This window comes from Salminus brasiliensis, chromosome 13 (genome assembly GCF_030463535.1).
Source record: "Salminus brasiliensis chromosome 13, fSalBra1.hap2, whole genome shotgun sequence".
NCBI lineage: Eukaryota > Metazoa > Chordata > Actinopteri > Characiformes > Bryconidae > Salminus > Salminus brasiliensis.
In genome coordinates, this window is record NC_132890.1 from 2,655,110 (window position 1) to 2,681,177 (window position 26,068).

At 43.3% G+C, this 26,068-nt stretch overlaps 2 protein-coding genes across 3 annotated transcripts in view; both read left to right on the forward strand.

The window, feature by feature from the left end:
* Positions 1–8,260, forward strand: part of otogl (otogelin-like) — a 47,202-nt gene extending 38,942 nt beyond the window's left edge. The window contains exons 51-58 of one of the 2 annotated variants that reach the window (XM_072695213.1): positions 254–317; positions 479–657; positions 1,488–1,592; positions 2,396–2,515; positions 2,601–2,646; positions 3,999–4,070; positions 6,893–6,972; positions 7,094–8,260. In XM_072695213.1, the coding sequence (XP_072551314.1) occupies positions 254–317; positions 479–657; positions 1,488–1,592; positions 2,396–2,515; positions 2,601–2,646; positions 3,999–4,070; positions 6,893–6,972; positions 7,094–7,294 (867 nt within the window). In that variant the 3' untranslated portion in view covers positions 7,295–8,260. The remainder of the gene's footprint in view (positions 1–253; positions 318–478; positions 658–1,487; positions 1,593–2,395; positions 2,516–2,600; positions 2,647–3,998; positions 4,071–6,892; positions 6,973–7,093) is intronic. The other variant, XM_072695214.1, reaches the window with a different exon arrangement.
* Positions 8,261–11,471: 3,211 nt separating this feature from the next.
* The window catches only part of ptprq (protein tyrosine phosphatase receptor type Q), a 70,813-nt gene continuing 56,216 nt past the window's right edge, over positions 11,472–26,068 (forward strand). Inside the window, exons 1-14 of the mRNA XM_072695226.1 lie at positions 11,472–11,540; positions 14,464–14,577; positions 14,684–14,825; positions 15,538–15,795; positions 15,885–16,105; positions 17,872–18,055; positions 18,992–19,285; positions 20,554–20,841; positions 21,349–21,642; positions 21,738–22,001; positions 22,965–23,095; positions 23,223–23,352; positions 24,431–24,584; positions 24,672–24,778. Coding sequence (XP_072551327.1) covers positions 11,496–11,540; positions 14,464–14,577; positions 14,684–14,825; positions 15,538–15,795; positions 15,885–16,105; positions 17,872–18,055; positions 18,992–19,285; positions 20,554–20,841; positions 21,349–21,642; positions 21,738–22,001; positions 22,965–23,095; positions 23,223–23,352; positions 24,431–24,584; positions 24,672–24,778 — 2,626 coding nt within the window. The 5' untranslated portion in view covers positions 11,472–11,495. The remainder of the gene's footprint in view (positions 11,541–14,463; positions 14,578–14,683; positions 14,826–15,537; positions 15,796–15,884; positions 16,106–17,871; positions 18,056–18,991; positions 19,286–20,553; positions 20,842–21,348; positions 21,643–21,737; positions 22,002–22,964; positions 23,096–23,222; positions 23,353–24,430; positions 24,585–24,671; positions 24,779–26,068) is intronic.

The window sequence follows — 26,068 nt, forward strand, 5'->3', positions numbered from 1 at the left end:
TGGTTGCTGGAGCGACCCTGCAGATTAAATTCACCATCTCTGCTGTTTTCAGACTGTATAGCAGTTTCACCACCCTTGCTTTTCTCAGTCTTCGCGCTAGGATTGCCTTATTAGGTTTTGCAGGGGCCTAATGCCCCCAATGCCCCCTTTTAGTTGCCTGTGTGTCTTTAATATAATTATAAAGTGACTGCTATTGCAGACGTCATCAGACTTCACCTCTCCTCTCTAAATTATCGTTTTTGGTGTTTTTTAGGGAGAAGTTCAGGTTGAGGACCCAGATCACAGCAGTACTTGTGGCTGCACTCAGTACTCCTGCAGTAAGACACACACACACACACACACACACACACACACACACACACACACACACAACATACTGTATCTACAGAACTTTCTCTCTAACTTTACGAACAGTACATGCTCATTTTGCAAATGTGTGTGTGTGTGTCTATGTGTGTGTGTGTGTGTGTGTGAGTAGAGAAGGCAGATGTGTGTTTATTTCAGGGTGGGACTGTGCTTAGTCCAGGCCAGTCTATGGTTCAGTATTTTGAGGGGGAGCTTTGCTACACGGTGCAGTGCCTCACACACAGAGACCCCAGCACAGGCTTCTACGCGATGGACGTGACGACTGCCAACTGCTCAGAAAAGTGTGAGCCTGTAAGTCTTACAGAAGCAACAAACCATGTTATACAAAAGAGTGCTCATTATTTCAACTATGGTACATATCACTGATGGACATATTTTGCATTATAGCAGAATTTCATTACGAATGGACCAATAGAAATTCATTTTCCCCTTTGTCTTCTGCTGTAAAGTTGACTTTAGACCCCTCTATAGCCCACGTCTGGCTTTAGGCAGCCTGGTCCAATAGGTTCAACAGGTTTATCTGCTCCAGAGAGTCCTATTCTATTGGCAATACTTCTCTACAGGGACTAGACAAGCTGTGTGTGTGCATTTGCACATCTGTGTCAGCAGAAGGTGCAACTTAAAGTATATCACCTCACTGCATAAGAGGATGGGTTCCCCTTTTGGGTCTTGGTTCCTCCCGACCCGAGGGAGTTTTTCCTTGCCACTGTTGCCACTAGCTGCTCAAAAGAGGCTCGGACCCGGATCTCTGTAAAGCTGCTTTGTGACAACATTTGTTGTGAAAAGCCTAAAAAAATTAAATGTATTAATTGAATTGAATTGAAAGTATTTGAATGCATTCATTAGGAAGAGGTGTCCATAAACATTTGGACATACAGTGTAGCTGATCAGTGCAAGAGGGTGCAAGGCTCTATGGAATACTATATGAAGGGTATCCAGGTAAAGGACTAAGAGCACTTCATAAATGGGCCTCAGATCTTCAGCTGTCAGCTGTTCTGGGGGTAGTGTTTCATTTCATTCAGAAGGAGGAGGAGGATGCGCCCTATGCCAATAAATCAAAATAAAGGAGTTTAATTTTTAATATATTGTTTATATTAATATATTGTCTTCTGTTTCTAAAGCACCAGATTTATGTCCCGTCCTCCGACCCCCATGTGTGCTGTGGCTCCTGTAAAAACATCTCCTGCTCATTCTCTAGTGAAAATGGAACTACAGAAGTATTTATGGTATGTCCAGATTTATGAATTATTAATTAATGAGCGTTTAAGATGTTTTTGACGTATAAAAAGTGTGACATCAAGACAAGCCTGTAATTTTATCTCAGAATGAATCACACAATGTGAATCACACATTTTTAGTCATTAAAAAGTGATATGCTCTGCTTTTATTGGCTGATGTATAGCACCACAACGGCCCACAGCCTAGCTTAGCCTAGCCTAGCGTTGTTTATAGAGCTGTCACATAAACGATTTGTAATTATTTTTGTTATATTACTTACCCAATAACGTTGCTGTCCTCTTGGGGTCCTCTCCGGGTCCTCTCGGGGTCCTCTTGTGTCCACTTTTAACTTTTAGCTTAGCACCCCGCTAACACCCACTCGCTTCACCGGTTTCCATCGATCCCGGTCACACAGATACCAGCAGCAGAGCTTCCTTGCCTCGGGCCTTAAGCCAAGCGGTGCTTCACCCAAACAGCTAGCATTAGCATTTAGCTTTTTTAGTCTGACCTCTACATTGTTCATAAGTAGCCTTTTTTTAGCCTGACAGGGCCTTCGCTATTGGGCTGGCTGGATGAGCAGAGCGTCAATGAAATTACGTAACTGGTGGGAATCGTTTTTGGAATCGGCCAATGAAAAGACAGCAGTGTTTGAGGTTCACGGTTCGGTGGTGTGTTCACGTACCGAACTGTCGTCATTCAACTAGCTGGATACAGTTGGACATTCCAGGGCACCCGTTAAACACAGGGCACACTTCACTCGCATGGTAGTTGCCACTGTATGTGAGAGTGTCTGTGAATTGTTTGATTGTAGGCGGGCAGCTCGTGGGTGGCTAACTGCACGCGTTTTGACTGCATGGAGACGGCGGTGGGAGCCGTGATTCTCGCCTCCGGGGTCGTCTGCCCTCCTTTTAACGACACCGAGTGTATTCAGGTCTGTTTCTGAAAGTCTTCTGTGAGCTGAGTGTGTGTGTGTCCTGATGTCCTCCCTGTTCGTAACCCTTGTGGTTTGCTTTCAGAACGGAGGGGTGGTGCAGACATACGTAGACGGCTGCTGTAAGACATGTAAGTAGACATTGGGGATTTGGGGGGGGGGGGGGGGGGGGGCGTGGCTTTTTGTGCTTGGAGCAGCTTGAGGAAGTGGTGATGCTGGGCTTAATGGCTGCTGGTTTTGCCTGTGGTTAAACTGCCCCCTGCTGTCCTGGAGGGAATAAAACCCATGCTCTACGCCTCCTGCAGGCCTGGCTTGTTTTTATTTATCTTCATCATTCTGATCTTCTCTCTTGTCTCCTGAATTCTCTGAAGTAGATAAAAAACATTAGAAAGTGGAAAATAAAAGGATTCGGAAAAACAAACAAACAAAAAAAAGGATTAACTACTGATTTTATACTGTAGCATTGATTTACGACAATCAGCCATAACATTAAAACCACTGCTAGGTAAAAAGTAAATAGCATTGATGATCTGGTTCCAATGGCACCTGTCAAGGGAAAGATCGACATATTAGGCAGCAAGTGAACTGTCAGTTCTTGAAGGACCAAGTTATTATGGCTAGTCTCCAAAAAAATCATGGACACCCAAGGACTTAAAGGATCTGCTGCTAACCTTAGTCTTGGTGCCAGAGACCACAGCAAAAACTTCTGAGAGTTTTTAAGAGCTGATTTTGTGGCACGAGGGGGAGCTGCGCAATATTAGGCGGGTGGTTTTAATATTATGGCTGATATTTGGTTATGTTAAGCTGAAAAGTTAATAGTATAGATTAGTTTTCCTCATGAACAGTGCTTTGGAGCTGGCTGGCTCTTGTTCTGGGAGACTGGTGTTACTGCTATTACTGTTTCTGTTGATTTACTTAATTATTACTTTGTAATGAATGATTGACAGCTTTAAAAAAGAACATTCAAAAAACATTATTTTTCAGAAGAATATCTCTAATAAATTCGCTGAATCATCTTAATAAACAGCTCGACTCTTTGGCAGTTTGCATGAGGCTGTCTGCAATCATCTGTTTATAATCTAATCTTTTGATTAGACTGGAATTGCATGCTTGGGGAGCTCAGGTGGTTCGAGGAAAAGCTGGCATGTGCCTTCTCTGTATGTATGCGTGTGGGCGGGCGTGGCGAGCAGTTAGAAAAGTGAGCTGGATGTACAGTACATTTATTATTAGATACGTGTTGATGTATATTAGTATATATGAGTGGATTGTGGGTTGCCGTGTGTGCATGCTGGTCAGTGCGAGGGCATGTGGTCATAGCGGTCGGGGCTTTTGCCTGTGGGGTGGCTGGTATGCTTCAAGGATCTGAAGTGAGGAGTGAGCTATGTGGTTCTCTCTGGTTGGGCGGTGTGCATGCTGATAGAGCGGAGTTTGTGACCACTGGACAGTGTGTGAGATTGTGAACATGCCCCTGTGTGTCTCTCAGGTGCTGGACTTGGTTTGTTGCCTTTTTCCATTAGTCCAGTAACTCCCACTGCTAGTACTAACTGTGACACAGGTACTCTCCCGTCCTCTCCTTCTGTTTTACTGTACCTCTGCTGTAAAGGAGTACTGCGGTATTTTTCAGCATAGCCTCTGTCTGCCACATCTGTAGTGTACATTTATGTTACCAAGATCAGTCATTTCAGTGTGGGCCAATTTCAGTGGACAGTCACTTTAAATAAGTGGGTAAATAACACAAACTTTATAATACAGCAATTTCAGTAACTCCCATCCACACATATATTTTTTAAATATTTTTATCTGCATATTCACTCTTATTATTAAGTGTTTTAGCAGTGGGGTCTTCATATGAATTATTATTATTGTTATTATTATTATCATCATCAATGTTTCTGAAATTCAGAGATTCATACAGTAACATTAATGGCCAAAATTGGCTTGGAATATATTACATGAGCTATATATATATATATATATATATATATATATATATATATATATATATATACACAGCTTGTCTAGTCCCTGTAGAGAAGAAGTACTGCCAATAGAATAGGACTCTTTGGAGCAGATCAATATAAAGCTATTGGCACCATGCTGCCTAATGCCAGGCGTGGGCTAGAGCTGTGTAGCATTAAGCTGTGGAGCAGTGGAGTTGTATCTTCTTTGAATGCAATCAAATTCTCACAGCAATGCAGTAGAGAGCGTAGAGACAGTTACTCCAACAAAGGTAGGATAAACTCTTTTAATACCCTTGATTTCAGAAGAAACGATGAACGAGCAGATGTCCCAATACTTATGTCCATATAGTGTATATATTTCAACAGTAGAAGGAAAAACACTGGAACTGGGGTCTGTAGTGATGTACCCTAAACTACAGATGTGGCAGGAATTGTCTGAAAAACACTGCAGTATTCATTTTATTTTTTAAAGTCTGTGTGTGTGTGTGTGTGTGTGTGTGTGTGTGTGTCCACTGCTATGCACATGTCCACTGTTTTCTATTTCCCCTCTCTGGAGTATGAATGAGGGCGAGCGACTCACACACAGCTTGTTTTCTCTCATCGGTTCTTACTCTCACACTCTATCACATACTACAGGTGATACCTTCATTTATCCACACACACCCTCCCACCCACACACACACACAAACACATGGACCAACACCCCTGCATACCAAACACTTCAGCGCTTGTCCCTCCCTCTCAGCACAGATGTGGAGGAAGGATTTATCTGCTGTTGAAACATGCTGATGATAACTCCAGTAAATTGACCTCTGATGTATGGGCCTAGCGTCCGAGGAATTTGAGTGTCAGAGTTTAATTCATGATCCTGAAGCAATCTCACGCAGGCGTCTCTGTAAATGGAAATTCCTCCAAATAGAATTCCCTTTACAGATGATGAGGACTTGGAAATAGCTCCGGGCTCCTGCGGGATCCTCTTAAAAAAGTGATTGACCTTAGCGGAGCTCTACGGCTTACAGCGACCTTGGGCATGAGGAACATCACCATGGATACAGACCTGTCAATCAGTTGGGCTCCCTATGGTTTAGCTACAATGGTGGAGCCCCAGTAGCCTTTTTATTTGTTTATTTATTTATTTATTTTTATGTGTTGTTATATTTGTTGTTTGTGTGTGATAGAGGGAGACAGTGTATGTGTGTGTGTCTGTGTTCAAATGCTTGCTCTGAAATGTTTTAATGTGCATAAAATATAATGTAATGCTTTGTATTGATCTTTGATTGATCAATAAATGTAAGATATTACACAGGCCAGAGCAGCCATAAGGTAGGTTCCAGAGAGAAGGGTTAAAAAATATTTGTTGAAAAATTATAGGTCTATTATACAGGCATATGCAAAAGTATGGGCACCCCAGTCAAATTACAGTGTACAATGACTATGAGCGAAAGTTTTATGGCACAAAAAATACAATGCTTTATTTTTTTCAGTAAATAAATAGAAATTGTGTCTAAAATGTGCATTTAAAGCAGCATTCTGCAGCATTTTTACCTTTAAATAGGTATTAATATTACTCTACCATACCAGTCCTGGATCTCTCAGCTTGACAACAAATGCACATGTACAGCTTTCCACAAGGGGGCGATGAGAACGTGATTTGTATTTACTGCAGTGGTGTAAAAGTGAATTACACTGGGGAGCGAAAAACTACAGTTTTTACATAATGCTGCTTGAAGTTTGTTTCCTATTGAGGAGAGCTCCCTTACTTAGAACACACTTAGCATCAGTATCATCCCTGATGGACAAAAACCTCATATCTTCAAAACAGCATTTTTACTTTCAATGCAAGTCAGTGTAAAAAGATTTTATTCCATGCCATTTTGGAGCATTTCTATTGGTCCATTCATCATGAGATGCCAGATTTCAATTCAAGTCCAATTCAAGGGGTTTGCCTGACCGCAACGATATGTTATTTGACCAGGGGTGTCCAAACTTTTGCACAAGACTGTATGTTTTTATTCTTTACTTTATTACTTTTTCTCCCAATTTGGCTCTGCCATTTACCCACCCATCCATAGCTCATCCCCTGGCACTAGCCATGCCCCCGACACTGGCTGCTAAGCCAGCCACGGCCTGCTTACTCACTGCTCCCGATGCGGCCTTGCCAGGCAGCCGTCACGCTCGGCTACCTATGCCAGGCAACATAACTTTAAGAGCGATGTGGGGAGACAGCGTCATCTACCACCCCAAGAGAGCACGGCTAATTGTGCTCTCTCAGACTCAGGCTGCTGATGGCAAAGCGGCATGGCTTGGGATTCAAACTCGTGACCCCCCGGGCCATAGTGGTGACCTATTAGACTGCGTGTTTATGTTAAATGTATGTTGCATGTTTAACTTACTCTGTCTTTCTCCATCTGTGTAGGTAAAGAGGATGGTAAAACATGTAAAAGAGTGGCTATCAGGACGACCGTCAGAAAGGATGACTGTAGAAGTAATGCACCAGTGAGTGAGATGGCAGTGATCATGCCATCCTGTCAGTCACATTCATGCCATCCACATTATTCCTCCCCCTTAACTCCAACCTCTCTCTCTCTCTCTCTGTGTCTCTCTCTGTGTCTCTCAGGTCACGGTATACTCATGTGATGGGAAGTGCCCGTCTGCCACCATCTTTAACTTCAACATTAACAGCCATGCGCGCTTTTGCAAGTGCTGTCGTGAGAACGGCCTACAGAACCGCGTCATTCAGCTGTACTGCACTCGCAATGCTACTTCTGTGGACTACAGTTACCAGGAGCCTATGGACTGCTCATGCCAGTGGAACTAATAACTGTTAACAGTTAGACACCTGTAGATAGTCTATACACCGACCAGCCATAACATTAAAACCACCTGCCTAATGTTGTGTAGATTGTGTAGATGCCACCAAAACAGCTCTCTGAGGGTCTGAAGGTGTCCTGCTGTGGTGCTCTGGCACTAACACTAATGCTAGCAGCAGATCCTTTAAGTCCTGTAGGTTGTGAGGTGGGACCTTCATAAGCATCAGTGAGCCAGCCTTTGGGCTTGACCCATGATCAGTTGTTGGAGCAGTTTTGATAGGTGCTGACCACTGCACACAACCTGATGCCCTGACCTGATGTTTTGGAGATGTTTTGACCCAGTCATGGTCTAGAACATCACAGTTTGCTTCACTGGTTCCATTTTTCCAGAACTTCAAGAACTGTTTGTTTTCTGCCTAGTATGCAGATCCCCACCCTGTGACCGGTGCCGTTGGAACCAGAGAATGAATGTCATTGGTTTTAATGTTATGGCTGATTGGTGTATACTCTCTCAGTGGCCATGTTCAGTTTTTACTGCACAAATCAGTAAAACCACACCCTACTAACGCCATCTTTGTAGTTTTAGAGGCTTTGACGTCTGTGATTTACCTGGGAGTGTTACGTAAGTAAGTTAATCACATAGTCCGTAGATGAGAACATAACCCATAACAACTGTTTAATCAGCTCTAGAGTTCTAGATGGATTAACAGACGTCAAGAGAATAATATATGTGCACAGGTGTAGTTTATTAGTGTCGATATATCACACCGTTTTTGCTCAGAAATATTTTGGAACAGATTTGATTCTTGCATCTTTAATGTAATTAAGTAGGCTGTCGATTTTTATAACGTTTTTAACCTCATGTTTTATTTAAGAGATAACTTTGTATGTTTTTTTGAACCATTTGGAGTCAACAGTTTTTTAAGACTTTAAAACTGCCCAACAGGGAGAAATAAATAAGCCAGTTCTGAGCAGGTCTGTGATCAGCGTTTCTATTTTATTCAAAGCGAAAACATCAGAATTCCTGAAGGGTGAGTTATACGGGGTAGCCGTGGCCTAAGAGTTAGAGAATAAGCTTGGAGGATCCCCCGGACCAGCAAGGTCATCAAACTAGTGACCCTTCAGTAGGTTCCAGTATGTTTTTGGTTTGAGCCTCTGGACCTGCAGGATGTGGAGTGGTCTAGGGGATTGAACTAGGAACCCTACAGTAGGCTTGAGACTGGAAGGTCTCTGGTTTGGTTCTTCTGGACCAGCATGATGTGGGGGTGGCAACCTAGAACCTGGAGGTTCTGGGGTTTAATCCTCTGCATCTCTGTACTGCTTGTTCTTGAGCTCTCTGCCAATTCAAAGGTCTCTGGTTCGATCCTCTGGATCCCACTGGGCTCGTAGGATGTGGGAAAACCAAAACCTTCAGAATTCGCAGGAAAATTCAAATCATATATATATATAATAAGAGGTTATAGGCTCATACACACGTTAGTTAAACACCCGTCTCTCTGAAGTAGGAACATATTCTACATACTGTAGAAGCTCCAGATCTCATCAGAACAGATAAAGCAGGTGAAATAAAGCAGAAAAGGAGAAATAAGAGCTTCTCATTCTGAAGAAAGTAGTGAGATCTTGTTGGTGAGCTAGTCTGAAGAACAGAGCTCGGTTCCTCCAGGGTTCTCCTGGACGCCCCCCAGTCCAGCCAGCACAGCGTGGAGGATTGATTTACCACCTGATTACTCACCTGATTTAGCATCATTAAGCCCTGATTTACCACCAAACCAGGTGTTGATCTGAGGAGAACTCTAAATAATACTAGACTCCATGAGGAGAACTTTGGATATGTTCTAATGATGAACACCGTGATGGAGAAACACCGCCACTTTCTGTAGGAGTGTTATTAGTGTTTATTCTAATATTAGCAGATAAACACGTACTGCACCCGGTAATAGTAAAGAGACACCATGTGATTTAAAGGTGATATGTGGAGAGGAATGTCGTGGCTGAAAGATCATGAAACAGTTGCTTATATTACAGTGGGATCAGGATGATAAGAGTGGACCTCCTAAAACATCTGGACTTTGCACTCGTTCTATTTCGAAGTCTTTAGAGCACCAGGCTCCATACTCCAGCTTTATTCAACTTGAGGAAGTACTGAAGAGAACCTTAGGCCTTAAGCTGTAGGGGAGTCGCAGGGTCAGCATTAACGACAGCACTGTGGAAGTGGATGAGCTGCTCTCCTTGTCATTGTCAACAGTCATGTTTACACAGAGCAGCCCACGCTACGGCCAGCCTGTGTCCTGCTGAGCTGTGTTATGGTTCAATGGCTCAGTGATTAAAACAGTTGGAGGAGTTCAACTCCTCTTCATGTGAATCTGCTGAATGGCTGCTGACACTGGTGTGGGTCAGCCTTTGTTTGAATAAGCATTCATACATACTGCTTATTCCAGGTGTCCAAAGAAATGAGGCATCTCCAAAGAAATTCATTTCACAGGAGAAGTTACAAATGTTCTTATCTTCTAGCGTTACTTCATGAGTACTGATCTTGGTTCGTTGGGCCTGGCGAGCCATTAGGAGTTAGCTGCGTCCTTAAGATCACCTCAGCTGTAAATCCCCTGCATTTCCAATTTCCATCTCAAGACGTGGGCTTGGGACTGGAAGGTCGCCCGTTCGATTTTCTGGAACCCACACATCCTTCCGGTCTAAGAAATCAAACCGGACATCTTCAAGTCCCAAGCTCACTTGAGGGCCGGCAGTTTGATTGGTTTCAAGCCTGCTTCTCTGACCTTTAGGCCACAGCTGCCTCCAGCTCTGTGTAGCTTCGGCATGTAGCCAAACCATGTGGAGATGCAGGGAATTAAACCCTGGACCTCTTCCATTCTTACTGTCAAACATCTCCACTATCAAATTTCAGTAAGGGTGCTTTGCATGTATGAGGTTCAGGGTTCAATCCCCTGCATCTCCATGCTGATGCTATACGGAGCTTCACAGGGTAAGTTATACGGGGTAGCCGTGGCCTAAGGGTTAGAGAAATAGGCTTGGAGGATCCCCTGGACCAGCAAGGTCATCAAACTAGTGACCCTCCAATAGGTTCCAGCAGGTTTTTGGTTTGAGCCTCTGGACCTGCAGGATGTGGAGTGGTCTAGGGGATTAAACTAGCAACCCTACAGTAGGCTTGAGACTGGAAGGTCTCTGGTTTGATCCTCTGGACCAGCATGATGTGGGGGTGGCAACCTGAAACCTGGAGGTTTTGGGGTTTAATCCTTTGCATCTCTGTACTGCTTGTTCTTGAGCTCTCTACCAATTCAAAGGTCTCTGGTTCGATCCTCTGGACTGGCAAGATGTTGGGAATGGTCTAGGGGATTGAACCGGTGACCTGCCAGTCCTAATCCCACTGGACTCGTAATGTGGGAGGGACTTCCCAACCTTGGATCTGTAACCTTCAGACCATGTCTGTCCTCAACACAGCTGGGGATTGAACCCTGAACCACCTGGATACATCTAAATCCTGCAGCCTACCACTGAGCTCGGTCACCAAAGGGTTCGATTTCAGCAAGGGTGCGGGGACAGAACTTTTGGAGGACGTTCTACACCCCTTTTTCTGCAGTGGTGTGCTCAGAGTCTCACTTAAACCCACTCTGCTCAGGCTGGAGTGGTGGTGTCCAGCTGTGCCTTTGGTCACGGTAAATCCTCCATGCCCTGACCTCCCGCGACTCCCTAAAATATATGGGAGAGGTGGACCACCTCTGTCGTCATGGCAACCAGCAAGTGTTGTTGTTTTTTTTCACACCTGTATTCGGCAGAACCCTCTCTAGGATTGGCTAGACTGGTCATGAGTAAGGGGGCGAGTAAACAGTACGAGCCAATAGACGCACAGCAGGCGGGGTCTGATGGAATACGGGTGGAAAAGGAAATAATAAAGCGGTGCGCGTTCACGTGGAGAGCGCGAGCGCGGCAAGTTCAAACCACACGTAAACAGGTTGTTGTCTTTCCTCTGTCAGCGGTTGGGTGGGAGGTGGGATGAATGTTTGTGGGCGGGGCTTCGGCGCCAGGAGAGGCGTGGTCTACGTGTTTTCCCTCTCTGAAGTGAGAGTCGTTTGGAGTGTGCTCCTGAGCAGATATCTCTACACTGCTTGCTGTGAGTCTTCTGGGAAGCTCCTGTAGAACATCTGGTGAACATCTCGCAGGTCTCACAGACGCGCTGCAGTGAAGACGGAGTGGATGGATGGCTCAGCTCCTCTGTGGAGGTTGGGGCTCCTGTTACTGGTGAGGAACGTTCAGATTTCCAGGCTTAACTCAGCAGAAGGTGGAGAGTGAAGATGCTGATGCAGCTAATTGTGGAGTGATCAGGGGAAATACCTCATTAATCTGGTTTTATAAGCAGGACAAAAAGTATGTGGACACCTGCTGATTCAGTGTTCCTTCTGAAATCAAGGCTATTAAAGAGAGTTTCTCCTTATCCTTCTGTTGGAGCAACTGTCTCTACTGTCCAGAGAAGAAGGCTTTCTACTAGATTCTGGAGAAGGAGCATTGCTGTGAGGATTTGATTGCATTTAACGACAAGAGGTTAGTGAGTGAGGTCAGGATGTTGGATGATGATCATCACCTCACCTCATCCTAAAAGTACTGGATGGAGCTCCACCACCACCATCATTCCTGAGAGCACAGTTCTTCCGCTGCTCCACAGCTCACAGCTCCACACCCCCTAACCCTAACTCTAAATCTTAACCCTGACCTTAACATTACCATTTTAGGGTTTAGGGTTGATTTAAGGGTGATGTTAAGGTTAAGGTCAGGATTTAGGGTGAAGGTAAAAATTAATATTAGGATTAGGGTACGGGTTAAGGTTAGGATTAAGGTTAAAGTTAGGATTAGGGTTAAGGTTATGGTTAGGGTTAAGGATAAGGTTAAGATTAGGATTAGGGTACGGGTTAAGGTTAGGATTAAGGTTAAAGTTAGGATTAGGGTTAAGGTTATGGTTAGGGTTAAGGATAAGGTTAGGATTAGGGTACGGGTTAAGGTTAGGATTAGAGTTAAGGTTAGGATTAGAGTTAAGTTTAGTATTAGGGTTAAGGTTAGGATTAGGGTTAAGGTTAGGATTAGGCTTAAGGTTAGGATTAGGGTTAAGGTTAGGATTAGAGTTAAGGTTAGGATTAGAGTTAAGGTTAGGATTAGGGTTAAGTTTAGTATTAGGGTTAAGGTTAGATTAGGGTTAAGGTTAGATTAGGGTTAAGGTTAGGATTAGGGTTAAGGTTATGGTTAGGGTTAAGGATAAGGTTAAGATTAGGATTAGGGTACGGGTTAAGGTTAGGATTAGAGTTAAGGTTAGGATTAGGGTTAAGTTTAGTATTAGGGTTAAGGTTAGGATTAGGGTTAAGGTTAGGATTAGGTTTAAGGTTAGGATTAGGGTTAAGGTTAGGATTAGAGTTAAGGTTAGGATTAGGGTTAGGTTTAGTATTAGGGTTAAGGTTAGGATTAGGGTTAAGACTAGGGTTAAGGTTAGATTAGGGTTAAGGTTAGGATTATGGTTAAGGTTAGGGTTAAGGTTAGGATTAGGGTTAAGGTTAGGATTATGGTTAAGGTTAGGGTTAATGTTAGGATTGGGGTTAAGGTTATGGTTAGGGTTAATGTTAGGATTGGGGTTAAGGTTAGGGTTAAGGTTAGGATTAGGGTTAAGGTTATGGTTAGGGTTAATGTTAGGATTGGGGTTAAGGTTAGGATTAGGGTTAAGGTTAGGGTTAAGGTTAGGGTTAGAGTTAAGGTTATGGTTAGGGTTAATGTTAGGATTTGGGTTAAGGTTAGGATTAGGGTTAAGGTTAGAGTTAAGGTTAGAGTTAAGGTTAGGGTTAAGGTTAGAGTTAAGGTTAGGGTTAAGGTTAAGATTAGGGTTAAGGTTAAGGTTAGGATTAGGGTTAAGGTTAAGGTTAGGATTAGGGTTAGGGTTAAGGTTAGGATTAGGGTTAGGGTTAAGGTTAGGATTAGGGTTAAGGTTAGGGTTAGTGTTTAAGGTTAGGGTTAGTGTTCAAGGTTAGGATTAAGGTTAATTCTTGTTTATTGATGTTTAAGTCATAAAAACAGTTATAACACACACTGGAACTGCATCTGTGATCTGTTTCTTGCCAAATAGTGAGACCATACTCATCTCTACTGTTAAAGCTCTCAGCTTCAGCAGACCTTTCCTAATAAGTTCCTACTATTGAACCTTAATCAGGATCAGTTATTAACTCTTATTAACACTAGTACAGTCTTACTGTAAACTGTGAAACACATCAGCATTTGTTCCTAAACATGAACTTCAACAAAGCTGAAAATGTGAAGCTCAGCAGTATTGCTTAGAGCTTAGAATGTGAATGTAGTCACGTCATACACTGTATGTCCAAATGTTTGTGGACACCCTTTTTAATCAAGGCATTATGTTGCACCAATTGCTGACAAAGATGTGTAAATGCTTGTCTAGTCCTTGTAGAGATGCATTGCCAATAGAATAGGACTATCTGGAGCAGATCAACATGAACCTATTGGCACCCTGCTGCCTAATGCCAGGCATGGGCTATAGAGGGGTATAAAGAAAGCCCCCCAGCATTGAGGAGCTGTGGAGCGGTGGAAGAGCTGTGGAATGATGGTGGTGGAGCTCCATCCAGTACTTTCAGGTGAGTTGGGGAGTTGGGGATGAGGTGAGGTGTTGATCATTATCCAACATCCTGTTCTCAGTAATGCTTCTTGTCGTTGAATGCAATCAAATCCTCACAGCAGTGTTTTACAGTCTAGTAGAAAGCCTTCTTTCCTGGACAGTAGAGACAGTTGCTCTTTTAAACTCTTTTTTTTACTCTTTTGATTTCAGAAGAAACAATGAATAAGCAGGTGTCCCAATACTTTTGTCCATACAGTGCATGTTAATGTCATACTGGGGTTAAACTGTAGTAAGTTATTAACAGATCACAGTTGTTGTTTTTTTATTCATGTGTTGTAACTTATTACTGAATATTTATTTTTAAGGTGACCTAATTATTTATTATTATTATTATTATTATTAATAATAATAATAATAATAATAATAATTATTATTATTATAAAAATCACAGTAAGAGGGGCGGGTAGCTCCCTCAGATTTCCTCAGATAAACTCTGTTGTAACCATCACCAGAACGACTTGTTTGGGGTCATCACACTGTTATCTGTCCCTCTCGCAGGTCTTCAGTGTCCCTGGTCTGAGCGGTCAGTCCTCTGTCCATATTCAGGTGGCGTTTTGCCATTTTCCTAACAGTTCTGAGCCTGACACTTACACACTGCTGTTGGGAAACAAGGTATGAAACCAACACACACACACACACACACACACTTCTGAAATCCTGAACACTCATTAGTCTGTTTCTGGACAAACAGTAAATAGGTCTCATCTCTGTCTGGCAGGTGCTGAACAGCAGTGCAGTGTGTGAGAGTGTGTGTCAGTGTGTTATAGGTGTGAGTGTGCCACAGGGGTCTGAGGAGCTGAGTCTGACTCTAGAGTCATACAGACACACACAGCTGCTGGAAAGTCGGTTGTTTCAGCTGGGTAAGACTCTGCATCTGTATTTAACTGATTAAATACTGTGTAAGATGTTTAATCTGTGGCTCCGCCCCTTCAATCTGTTTACTGTTTATTCCCATCTGCAGGTTAGGGCTCCCCCAATCACATGACTTCCCGATACCTCTAACAATGGAGTGCTGAGCTCTTGCTGGGATTTAAACCTATGATCTCCTCAAAGTTGATGATGAGCAGCAGTTAGATCGTAGGGCCGGTCTAGAGCTGTGGAATTACACGACATAAGAACCCAGTTCTGAGTAAATTTACCTTCCCTTCTTTCTCAGACACAGAAATGTGCACAGCTTCACAATTCTAGAGTGGAGTGACTGTCTAACTGACTGCTTGATAAGAGACTCAGGAGGTCAAAAGTTCAAATCCCATCAACACTACAGTTCTCCATGGTCAGGAGTCTGGGAATAGGAAGACCTCCCCACTATTTCATGTGAGAGGGGGCGCTCTAACCTGCAGCTGGGAGTAAACAGCATAAGGGGCGGAGCCACAGACTTCCTTAATCAGTTCCAGCTACAGCTCATTTACTGATGATTTTGAGGCTCAGTTCAGTATGGATTGTTGATCAAACTGAGATGCAGAAGTGAAAAATGTGAGTTAGGAGAATTTTAGACTAAACTAAGTTGAGTTAACTCAAAAAAACTGCTCTGGAATCAGTTACTGAAGCTAGTTTTCATCTGTTGCTTTGCAGTTCCTTTGCAGAGCTCCTTCCTCAAGGTAGAAGTCTCTTCTACCAGCGCTCTGTTGAGCTGGACTGGGTGGAGTAAAGGTCAAGCGCTGTGGATATGTGTAGATCAGCAGTGTTGGCTCCTGTCCTCCTCTCAGCCGTCCCGTCTGGTAACAGGACTGCTGTCTGGAACTCATTATGGCGTCACTGTGAGACAGAAAACACACATTCCCCATCTCAATATCACCATCACACAGAAGCTGCTGCTGGTCATAAAGACAGGTCTGCATGCTCACACACCTCTTCAGCACACAAGCACACTTTTAGTACGTACTCAGATTCATTCTACTGCGGTTTTGTGTTGTGTGCAGGACAGTGTCCTGCAGGCTGGCTGGCGGGGGGCTGGAGCTGTTTTCAAGTGAGGTTCGGTGTGGGTCTAGCATGGGCGGAGGCCCAGCAGGCGTGCAGGACGACAGCCCCTGGAGGTCATCTGGCAAATTTAAAGACAGAAACTGATTTTTTGTCTGTTTCCGCCCATCTACAATCCCATAACCACCTTCTTCTGCTGTGGACTGCTCTGAATGACCGACAGGTATCACATTGATAGAGTACTATACACTACTATACTGTACACTACAATACTATACACTACTGTGCTATACACTACTATACTATACACTACAATACTATACACTACAAGACTATACACTACAATACTATACACTACTATACTATACACTACTATACTATACACTACTGTGCTATACACTACTGTACTATACACTCCAAGACTATACACTACAAGACTGTACACTACAATACTATACACTACTATACTATACACTACAATACTATACACTACAATACTATACACTACTGTGCTATACACTACAAGACTATACACTACTATACAATACACTACTGTACTATACACTACTGTACTATACACTACAATACTATACTATTCACTACAATACTATACACTACTGTACTATACACTACTGTACTATACACTACAAGACTATACACTACAATACTATACACTACTGTGCTATACACTACTGTACTATACACTACTGTACTATACACTACAATACTATACACTACTATACTATACACTACTGTACTATACACTACAATACTATACACTACTGTACTATACACTACAATACTATACACTACTGTGCTATACACTACTGTACTATACACTACAATACTATACTATTCACTACAATACTATACACAAAAAATCGGCATGCTACTATATACTATACGCTACGTTATACTATATACTACTGTACACTATACAGTGCTATATACTATGCGCTACTATATAATATACACTACCGTATACTATATGCCTACATTTCCATGTAGGCTAGGTGGGTTCCAGGTGGGCATGGGTTTAGTACATGTGTTGTTACTGGTACCCAGTTGGGCTTTCCAAAAGGGCCCCATTATTACAGCCCACCTCAATCTCACATGGGTCCCATCTAGGCCCTGTATGCAGTGTACAGTACCCAGCATTTGTAAGTTAATGCAGCTCTTTTGTAGAGTTCGAGATGGATGGAGCATAGTGAAGTAATTTAGCCTATCGAGCTAGCTGATTGAGGATGTGCTTGTGGAGGAGGACGTGCCACTTTCCAAAATCCCATAAATGTACATCATCAGAAAAACAAATGAACATTTACGGAGCGTTAGTAGAGGAGGGAGTGGAGGTGGGAGTCGAGCTGTCTTGGAGTAAATGGGATTCACAGATTATATTAAAAATGCTTTACATTTCCATCAAATTATGACACTAAGGACCATTCCTGCCCCTGGGTGTAGTAGACCTGAATTGGAACTGGAACTTGGACCTCAGGTCCAAATGTTTGTGGACACTGAACACATTCAGCTACTTAAAGTTGCATACATTGCTGACACAGATGTGCAAATGCACACATACAGCTTGTCTAGCCTGTAGAGAAGTATTGCAGATAGAATAGGACTCTCTGGAGCAGATAAACATCATGAACCTATTGGCACCATGCTGCCTAATGCCAAGCGTGGACTATAGGGGGAATAAAGCCCCCAGCATTGAGCTGTGGAGCAGTGATAGAACTGTGTTCTCTGGAATGATGGTGGTGGTGGTGCTCCATCCAGTACTTTTGGGGTAAGGATGGTGTTCATCCAACAACCTGACCTAGTAGTAGACAACTACTCCAACAAAAGCAGGATCAACTCTATTTAATACCCTTAATTTTGGCAGAAACAGTGTATAAGCCGGTGTCCCAATACTTTTGTCCATTCTCCAGACAAAAACAGTGTTCTCATCTGTAGTCCACTTCTCTCTCTCTCTCTATTCTTCTCTCCACACAGCAAGAAGGTGACCTACGCTGGTCTGATGACTCCACCTACAACCTCAGCACTGATGTGACATCATCATCTCTCTCAGCCAATCAGACAGACTGTTTTGCCCTTCAGAGGAACGCCTCTGGGCCAGGCTACTTCCTCACCTCTCTCTTCTGTTATCTGCGACTGCCCTACATCTGTCAGACGGACTGTGAGTGAGAGAGTGAGGAAGTGAGAGAGGGGGAGTGTTATTGCTGTTGCTCTCGCACATCTTCCATATCCTTGACAACTGAGGAGACTTTTTTTTTTAATTCTGCAGTGTTGATACAAAACATGCACAATTTTATCACAGATATGATATACGTGATATATGTGATGTATCTGATGCATGTGATGCATGTGAGGTTTCAATGCATTAGATATGAAGCGGATTAGAATGGGTTTAATGGTCTAAACTTCAGAGCTGGAGTCAGCCGGTAATAGTAGTAGGTGTAGCTGAAGCAACCCAGTAACTTGATGCAAATGCACCAGTTGCAACTAACTTACCATCAGGACTGACCTTATCTAGCATCACAGAAATTACTATACACTGTTCCAATTTCAATTATACACTGTGATCAGCCACAACATTATAACCACCTGTCTAATATTGTCTAGGACCTCCGAAGGTGTCTGTGCTGTGGTGTCTGGCACCAAGACTAACATCAGCAGTAGATCCTTTATGTCCTATTAATTGTGAGGTGGGACCTCGAGCATGAGCATCGATAAGCTTTGGGTGTCCATGCCCCTGTCGCTGGTTCATGCTGGTACAGTTGACCATCCTTGGAGCTCTTTTGGTAGGTACACTGCACCACTGCATACCGGGAGGGAACACTCCACAAGACCTGATGCCTGATGTTCTGGAGATGTTCTGACCCTTCAGTTTGGTGTCTCAGATTCTTACGTTCGTCTTTCAACAACTTTATCACCTTCCAGAACTGACCGTTCACTTGCAGCCTAATATGTAGATCCCACCCCGTAACAGATAATCAATGTCTTTCACCTCAGCAGGTTTTAATGTTATGGCTGATCGGTGTATCTCTAGTTTCTTATAGTTTGATTGATGTGATTTTATCATGAGAGTAAAGTGAGCTGTTTGTCTTTACAGTGCTGCAGGGCTCCTTTGCTGGACCGCAGTTGGAGAGTGTGTCTGAGACAGAAGCAAGGGTCCGCTGGTCAGATCTCTCTCGGCTCCTACACTCGGCTGCCGGCGCTCAGCTCAGCCTGCGCTTTGAGGAGAGGTCGGGGAAGCGAGTGCTCACGCGCTCAGTCCTCTCACACACAGAGGACAGAGTGGTTGTTAATGGACTCTCCCCTGGACACATCTATTACATCTCACTCGGCCTTTTGAACCCCAGCAGAGCGTCTCAAACACTCGGCCCCATTTTCATTGCAAAAACCAGTGAGTCCACAAACCTGCATTTATCACACACAGTCACACATACAGCCATGTGAAAAAAATAGGACACCCCATAAAAACCTTTGTTCTTTTTGAACATATGTAAACATCTGGACGTTTGTTGACGCTTCATGTGATCAGCACTGAGAGATGGAGATCTAACACAACTGAAGAAATGTCTTTAATAATCAGTTATTAAATAATGGAATAAATAGAAATGTAATTTTCCTGTGAGGAAAAAGTCCCCCCCCCACACACACACACACTCTTCAAATATGTAGAATTAGACTCAGCTGCAGAACATCAGGTGCAGATGATCAGAACATGGTTGGACAGGATATTCTGGAGGAGTCTAGAGTCTTATTTAAACCTCAGACGTTTAGTCTGGTCTGATCTTGATTGATGGTTGAAGTGAGGGATGAAGAAGATCACCATCATGGCCAGATCCAGAGAGCTCTCTGAGGCCTTCAGAAAGATGGGTGGAGATGCAGAGGAGTCTGTTGATGGAAGGGTTTTAAAAAATCTCAGAACTGTTAAAAATTAGCCGCTGTTCCACTTTCAGCTGACCAACATGGCCAGATCAGACTGTGCTAGCAAGTTCAGCTCTTTTTAAAGGTGCACATATTTGTCTATGTCCAGCGAAATGTGTCCTCCCCATTTTATTTACATTTACATTTACATTTATGGCATTTAGCAGACGCTCTTATCCAGAGCGACTTACAAGGTTACTCGTATTACAGAGATGGGCCAATGTAGTGTTAGGAGTCTTGCCCAAGGACTCTTATTGGTGTAGCGCAGCATAGTCACCCAGACCGGGAATCAAACCCTGGTCTCCCACATGCTGTTGTTGTAACGCAATGGCAGGTGGTGGTGTTATCTGTTGCGCCACACCAACCATCTGTGGTAGAAAGGGGGGAAAAGCCTTGCTCAAGGGCCCAACAGTGGCAGGTTGCTGAGCCCAGGTATCGAACCCCCAACCCTGTCATCAATAGCCCAGAGCTCTAACCGCTGAGCCACCACTGACCCAAGCTGAGTAAAGAAATCTCCAACAGTCCTAGCATGTCATTCCAGTAGCAGGTAGATCTCACCACAGCTGATGTCAAAGTAGATCATCTACCATCAGTAATAGGAGGTCAACAAGGAGGAAACCCTTGCTGTCATTGGCAAGAACATCTGGACCAATGTGCTTTGGACTGATGAAAATTGAGTTCTGATGTATTTTTTTGTCCAGATGTTTTCAGTCTTTCAGTCTTTTGATGTAATCCTTACAGGGCCGAACCCTCCACTCAACTTCACGGCTACAGATGTCACCTCCAGTCAGATCGCACTGTCCTGGGCTGCTCCTGACTCTGCCCAGAATGCTGTGTTTGACCAGTACATCCTGCGCTGGACAGACATGTCCTCGGGCAGAGCGAAGGGGCTGTGGTTAACCCGAGGGAATCTCAGCGCAGTGATTGATGGATTGGAGGCGTATCATGAGTACAGGATTACAGTACAGTCCGTCACAGTGGAGGGGGTGGAGAGCTCTGAGGCCACACCCCAACTTACTGTTATCACAGGTGAATTTATTTATAAGCTTTCTATTGTAATTTACAGTATTATGCAAATGTTTCAGCCCTAACATTAAAACCATTCACAACTAAGGTGAATTATGTTAATTAGTTGGTTCTAGTAAAGCTTGTCAAGAGGCGGGGTCTTCATATGAACAGCAAGTGAACAGCCAGTTGTTGGAGGTGATGTGTTGGAAGAGACACTTTGACAAGAACCAAACTGTGATGTTCTAGACGACTGGGTCAGAACATCTCCAAAACATCAGGCAGGTCTTGTGGAGTGTTCCCGGAATGCAGTGGTCAGTACCAAGGAAGGACAACCGGTAAACTGGCTTGTGACTAGTTCATGGGCGCCCAAGACTCAAGGGTTTAGAGCTGTTTTAGTAGCATGAGGGAAATTCATACGATATTAGGCAGCTGGTTTTAATGTTATGGCTAATCGGCATACAGAGCTTTAGAATTCTCTTCTTGCCCCAAATGAATATTAGTGTGTGTTTTTTTTTGTTATTTTTTCAGAGGTCAGCCCTCCATACAGTGTATCAGCATCAGATGTGGGGCAGGAGAACATGACCGTGTGCTGGGAGCCCTCTCACGATGACGCCGTCGATGGGTATCACATTAAACTCCGCCCACAACCCCGCCCAAAACTCCGCCCACACACGCGTCAAGCCCATCCCAGAGAATTCTGGGAGAACAGTTCAGATTGTATCACACTGGGCATGCTTGTTCCGGGTGAGACGTATGAAGTGGGCGTGGCTGCAGAAAGGGGCGGGAACAGGAGCAAGGAGCGAACCATTCAACAGACACTCAGTAAAAATACACTGCATATTCATTACCATTTACTTATGTGTTACGCTCTGTGTCTGTATAACTGTGTGTGTGTGTGTGTGTGTGCATGTCTTTAGAGCCAGAGAGGGTCCATGATGCCGTCCAGTATGCAGCGGACACAAACTCTGTGGTGCTGTTTGTGCAGATGCCAAGCAGCAGCAGTGTGTATGATGGTCTCACTGTAACGTACCAGGGCAACAGCACCTGGATTTCCATGCCCATGGGGAGCAGCAAGGTTCCAGTGGGGGGTCTGAGTCCAGGGATGCTGTATGTGTTCCAGCTGTTTGTCACCAGCAGAGAAATGAGCAGTGATGGCTTCATTATGCTCCCAGTCAGAACCTGTGAGTGACAACCTTGCAGTGCTTTTGCTTCAGTGAGGCAGAGATGGAGCTTCCAGGCCAGTTGATGTACATCATGTTTTATAGTGACAGTTCTGAAACCAGTCCTCAGGGTCTGGTTTTTCTCAGAATGGCCCAATAAAGCACAAATGTGAAGCATCTGGGGGACGTTTTGAAAAATGAATGCTCAGTTAGGCGCCGTTTTAGGCCCCTAATCTCATCTCCCATCAGAACAGATAAAGCAGGTGAACATAAATCCAGTAAAAAGGAGAAACAAGAGCTTCTCATTCTGAAGAAAGAAAGTAGTGAGATCTTGTCGGTGAGCTAGTCTGAAGAACAGAGCTCGGTTCCTCCAGGTTTCTCCTGGACGCCCCCCAGTCCAGCCAGCACAGCGTGGAGGATGTGTTCAGCTCCATCAGCAGCAGCAGCAGCAGCAGCAGCAGCAGCTCACCTGATTTACCATCATTAAGCCCTGATTTACCACCAAACCAGGTGTTGATCTGAGGAGAACTCTAAATAACACTAGACTCCATGAGGAGAACTTTGGAGATGTTCTAATGATGAACACAGTGATGGAGAACCACCACCACTTTCTGTAGGAGTGTTATTATTAGAGTTTATTCTAATATCAATGATTTACTCAGGAGATAAACACTTACTGCCCAGATAAGCAGCGTTTGTAACTCTGACCTATGACCTATAAAAAAAGATTCATGTTTAATGTGGTAGTAACTTCAGGCTCCTGCAGATGGCGCTGCACGAGGATGATGGGGCTATAAATCCCTGCGTGGTGTGTGACGGGATTCATAAATTGAGAAGAGGTGGTACAGTGCAGTGAAGGAAGTAGCTGGACCTGCAGGTGTATTGAAGCATACGGTCATACGGGTCTACCAGCAGTGGCAGAAATACTGTATTTAAATGTGTGTGTGTGTGTGTGTGTGTGTGTGTGTGTGTGGGTGTGTACAGGTCTGGCTCCTCCTGTGCATCTGCGTGCTGGCGCTGTAACACACAGCTCAGTGGAGGTTCTGTGGGACAGGGCAGAGGGCCATGGACACTCTTATGAAGCACTGTGTGTGGACTGTGCTGACGCTGTGATGGTAGGGCACTGTGTGTAGTAGCGTCTGCTCCGAATCCTCTGAGCAGATGATGTTTGGTCTTCAGCTTCAGTTAAATATAAATATGTGTGTGTGTGTATGTGTGTGTGTGTGTGCGCGGTTCCTACAGGTACAGAAGGTGTTACAGACTAGAGCAGTTTTCGCGGCTGTGATTCCGGGGAAGCTGTGTAACATCTCTGTGCGCACAGAGAAGGAGTCTTTCAGAGACAGCACAGCTGTGTTTCTCAGCGTCAGGGCATGTATGAGCACAGGCATTCAAACTGTACTGTTCATTATAAACACCCCACAAGCCCACTGTACCCCCAGTCCAGAGTTTGGAGACACTTAGCTTCCCAATATGAACATTTAATTTTTTCAATAACGTCTTATTATAAAGCTAAAGGGCTGTTCTTTATTAAACCTGAGATATAGAGCGCTGCTACCACAACCCCAAAGGTCATGCTGCCAGCCATCAGCAGGCCTTTCTCTCTCCAGGTGGATAGATGTCTCTCTCTCTCTCTCTATTTCTCCCCACATCACTTCAGTGTGGTGCTGAGCGACAGTAATTATTAAAATTAACATTGGGGAGGAAAATTTGATTAAAAAAAAAAAAAAGACGAAAAGCTGACAAAAATAATAACATATAATCCTCACATATGAATAAACTAATGTGATAAACTTGGGATATTATTAGGACTCATGAGCACTAAACCTTTCAGGTGTCTAAACCACCTTCAGGCCACAAGAAAAATGTGCTTTTACAAAAGAAAACCATGGAAGTTAAATGTTACTCAGAATAACTATATATTTATATTTTAATACAATATAATATATACAATGTAAAATACAGACACATATATACACACAGACACAGACATATATATATATATCATATATATATTTTTTATATTGTATATTTATATTGTATATTATATGTATGTGTATATGTATGTATATTACATTGTATATTTTATATTGTAGTAAAGCATGACCACACTTTTGAAAGGTAGTCTATATGTTGTTTTGTAAATTTTATGTTTTTGTATTTATACATACACTATATGTGTGTTCCTGTACTACTATCTATGTGGGGACCGAATCTCCCTACACTGGTAGCACATGAGAAATTGTGTTGAAGCAAAGTGACTCTTTGAGGTTAGGATTAGGGTTATGGTTAAGGTTAGAGCTAAGCTTAGGGTTATTAGGTTTAGGATTATGGTGAAGTTTACTGTTACAGTTAGGTGTAGTTGTAGCATTACTCAGCTTCAATAATACAAAAATGACGGTCCCCACTACATACAGTAAAACAAACGTATGTGTGTGTGTATGTGCACGCAGTCCCCAGTTCAGTGACTTTACTGACAGTGCAGAGGACAGCAGCATCTCTTTCTGTGCGCTGGACGGAGGGCCCAGGGGTGTGTGACTCGTTCATCCTGTCAATCAGAAACTTCACGTATAACCTGAGGACTGGCCTGAAGGTCTCTGAGGAGAGGTGTGGACTGAAGATCAGTTTTTTATCCCTCGTTAATTATCTCAGATACACTGCACAAACAATACCTGACATAATTTCTCTCACCAGATCCTACCGCTTTGAGAATCTCCCACCGGGAAGCTTTTACACTGTTGAGGTGATCAGTGTTAGTGGAGAGAGACACAGCGTTCCCACAGCTGTTACTGTAAACACATGTGAGTTCAAACCTGAAGACCTTATGGGCTTTATGGTACATATATCCTATATGTCCAAATGTTTGACAGTAGAGACAACAGTAGAGACTGTTACTCCAACAAAAGCAGGATACACTCTTTGAATACCCTTGATTTCAGAAGAAACAATCAGTTCGCAGGTGTCCCAATACTTTTGTCCATATAGTATATACTCAAGCAAATGAGTAATGGGTCTTTGGGGGTCTTTGGGGGTTTTCAGGGATGAAGAACTGATAGTTCTACATTAAGCCGTTTGCTGGCCCAGGTTCATTCAGTGGACCACTGAGGCTGTGTGACTCACATCTATTACTGCACTATACTGCCCCCTGCTGGAGGGGAGGATGCATTTCACACACATTAACATTAGTATCCACAGAACTGCCACTCTCTGTGAGTCCTGGGACACCTGCTCATTTACTGTTTCTTCTGAAATCACAGGTATTAAAAAGAGTTTCTCCTGCTTTTGTTGGAGTAACTGTCTCTACTGTCCAGAGAAGAAGTCTTTCTTCACATTGCTGTAAAGATTTGATTGCATTCAGCATGAAGAGCATTATAGCACCAGAGTGTTGGATGCTCACTACCTCTCAACTCCCAAACCCATCCCAAACATATTGGATGGAGCACTACCATCATTGCAGTTCCACTGCTCCACAGCTCAGCCTGGCATTGGGCATGGAGCGGTTCTTGTTTACCTGCTCCAGTCCTATTCTATTGGCAGTACTTTTCTACAGGGACTAGACTAGACAAGCTGTATGTGTGTGCATTTGCACATCCGTGTCAGCAACAAGTGCAACTTAAAGAAAGTAGCTGAAGGCATTCATTAGAGGGGGTGTCCACAAACATTTGGACGTATATATATATATATATATATATACATATATATTGTATATGTTTTTACAGACAGACTCTGTTTTTTCAGACAGAGTCTCAGTGTTGATTAGTCTGGAAAATCAAGCCTTTTTTAGCTGCATGGCAAATTAATAATACATTATTATTATATAACTGTTAAAGCAAACTCAAAATAACACCATTCAGAATACACAATAAAAGAATTAGCGTGATTAGCTGAATTAATTATGTACTAATGTGGTCATGATTACACTGCTAAGTGGCCCTGGCCAACAAAAAATGCCTCATTTATATTTTTATTTATTTATTTTTAAATTTTATTTAATTTTATTTATTATTATTATTTTTTTAATTACTTTTATATTTCCATTAGATTTAGCTGAGATATCAGCCCAGCATAAAACAAGCGCTAAAGTGGCAGCA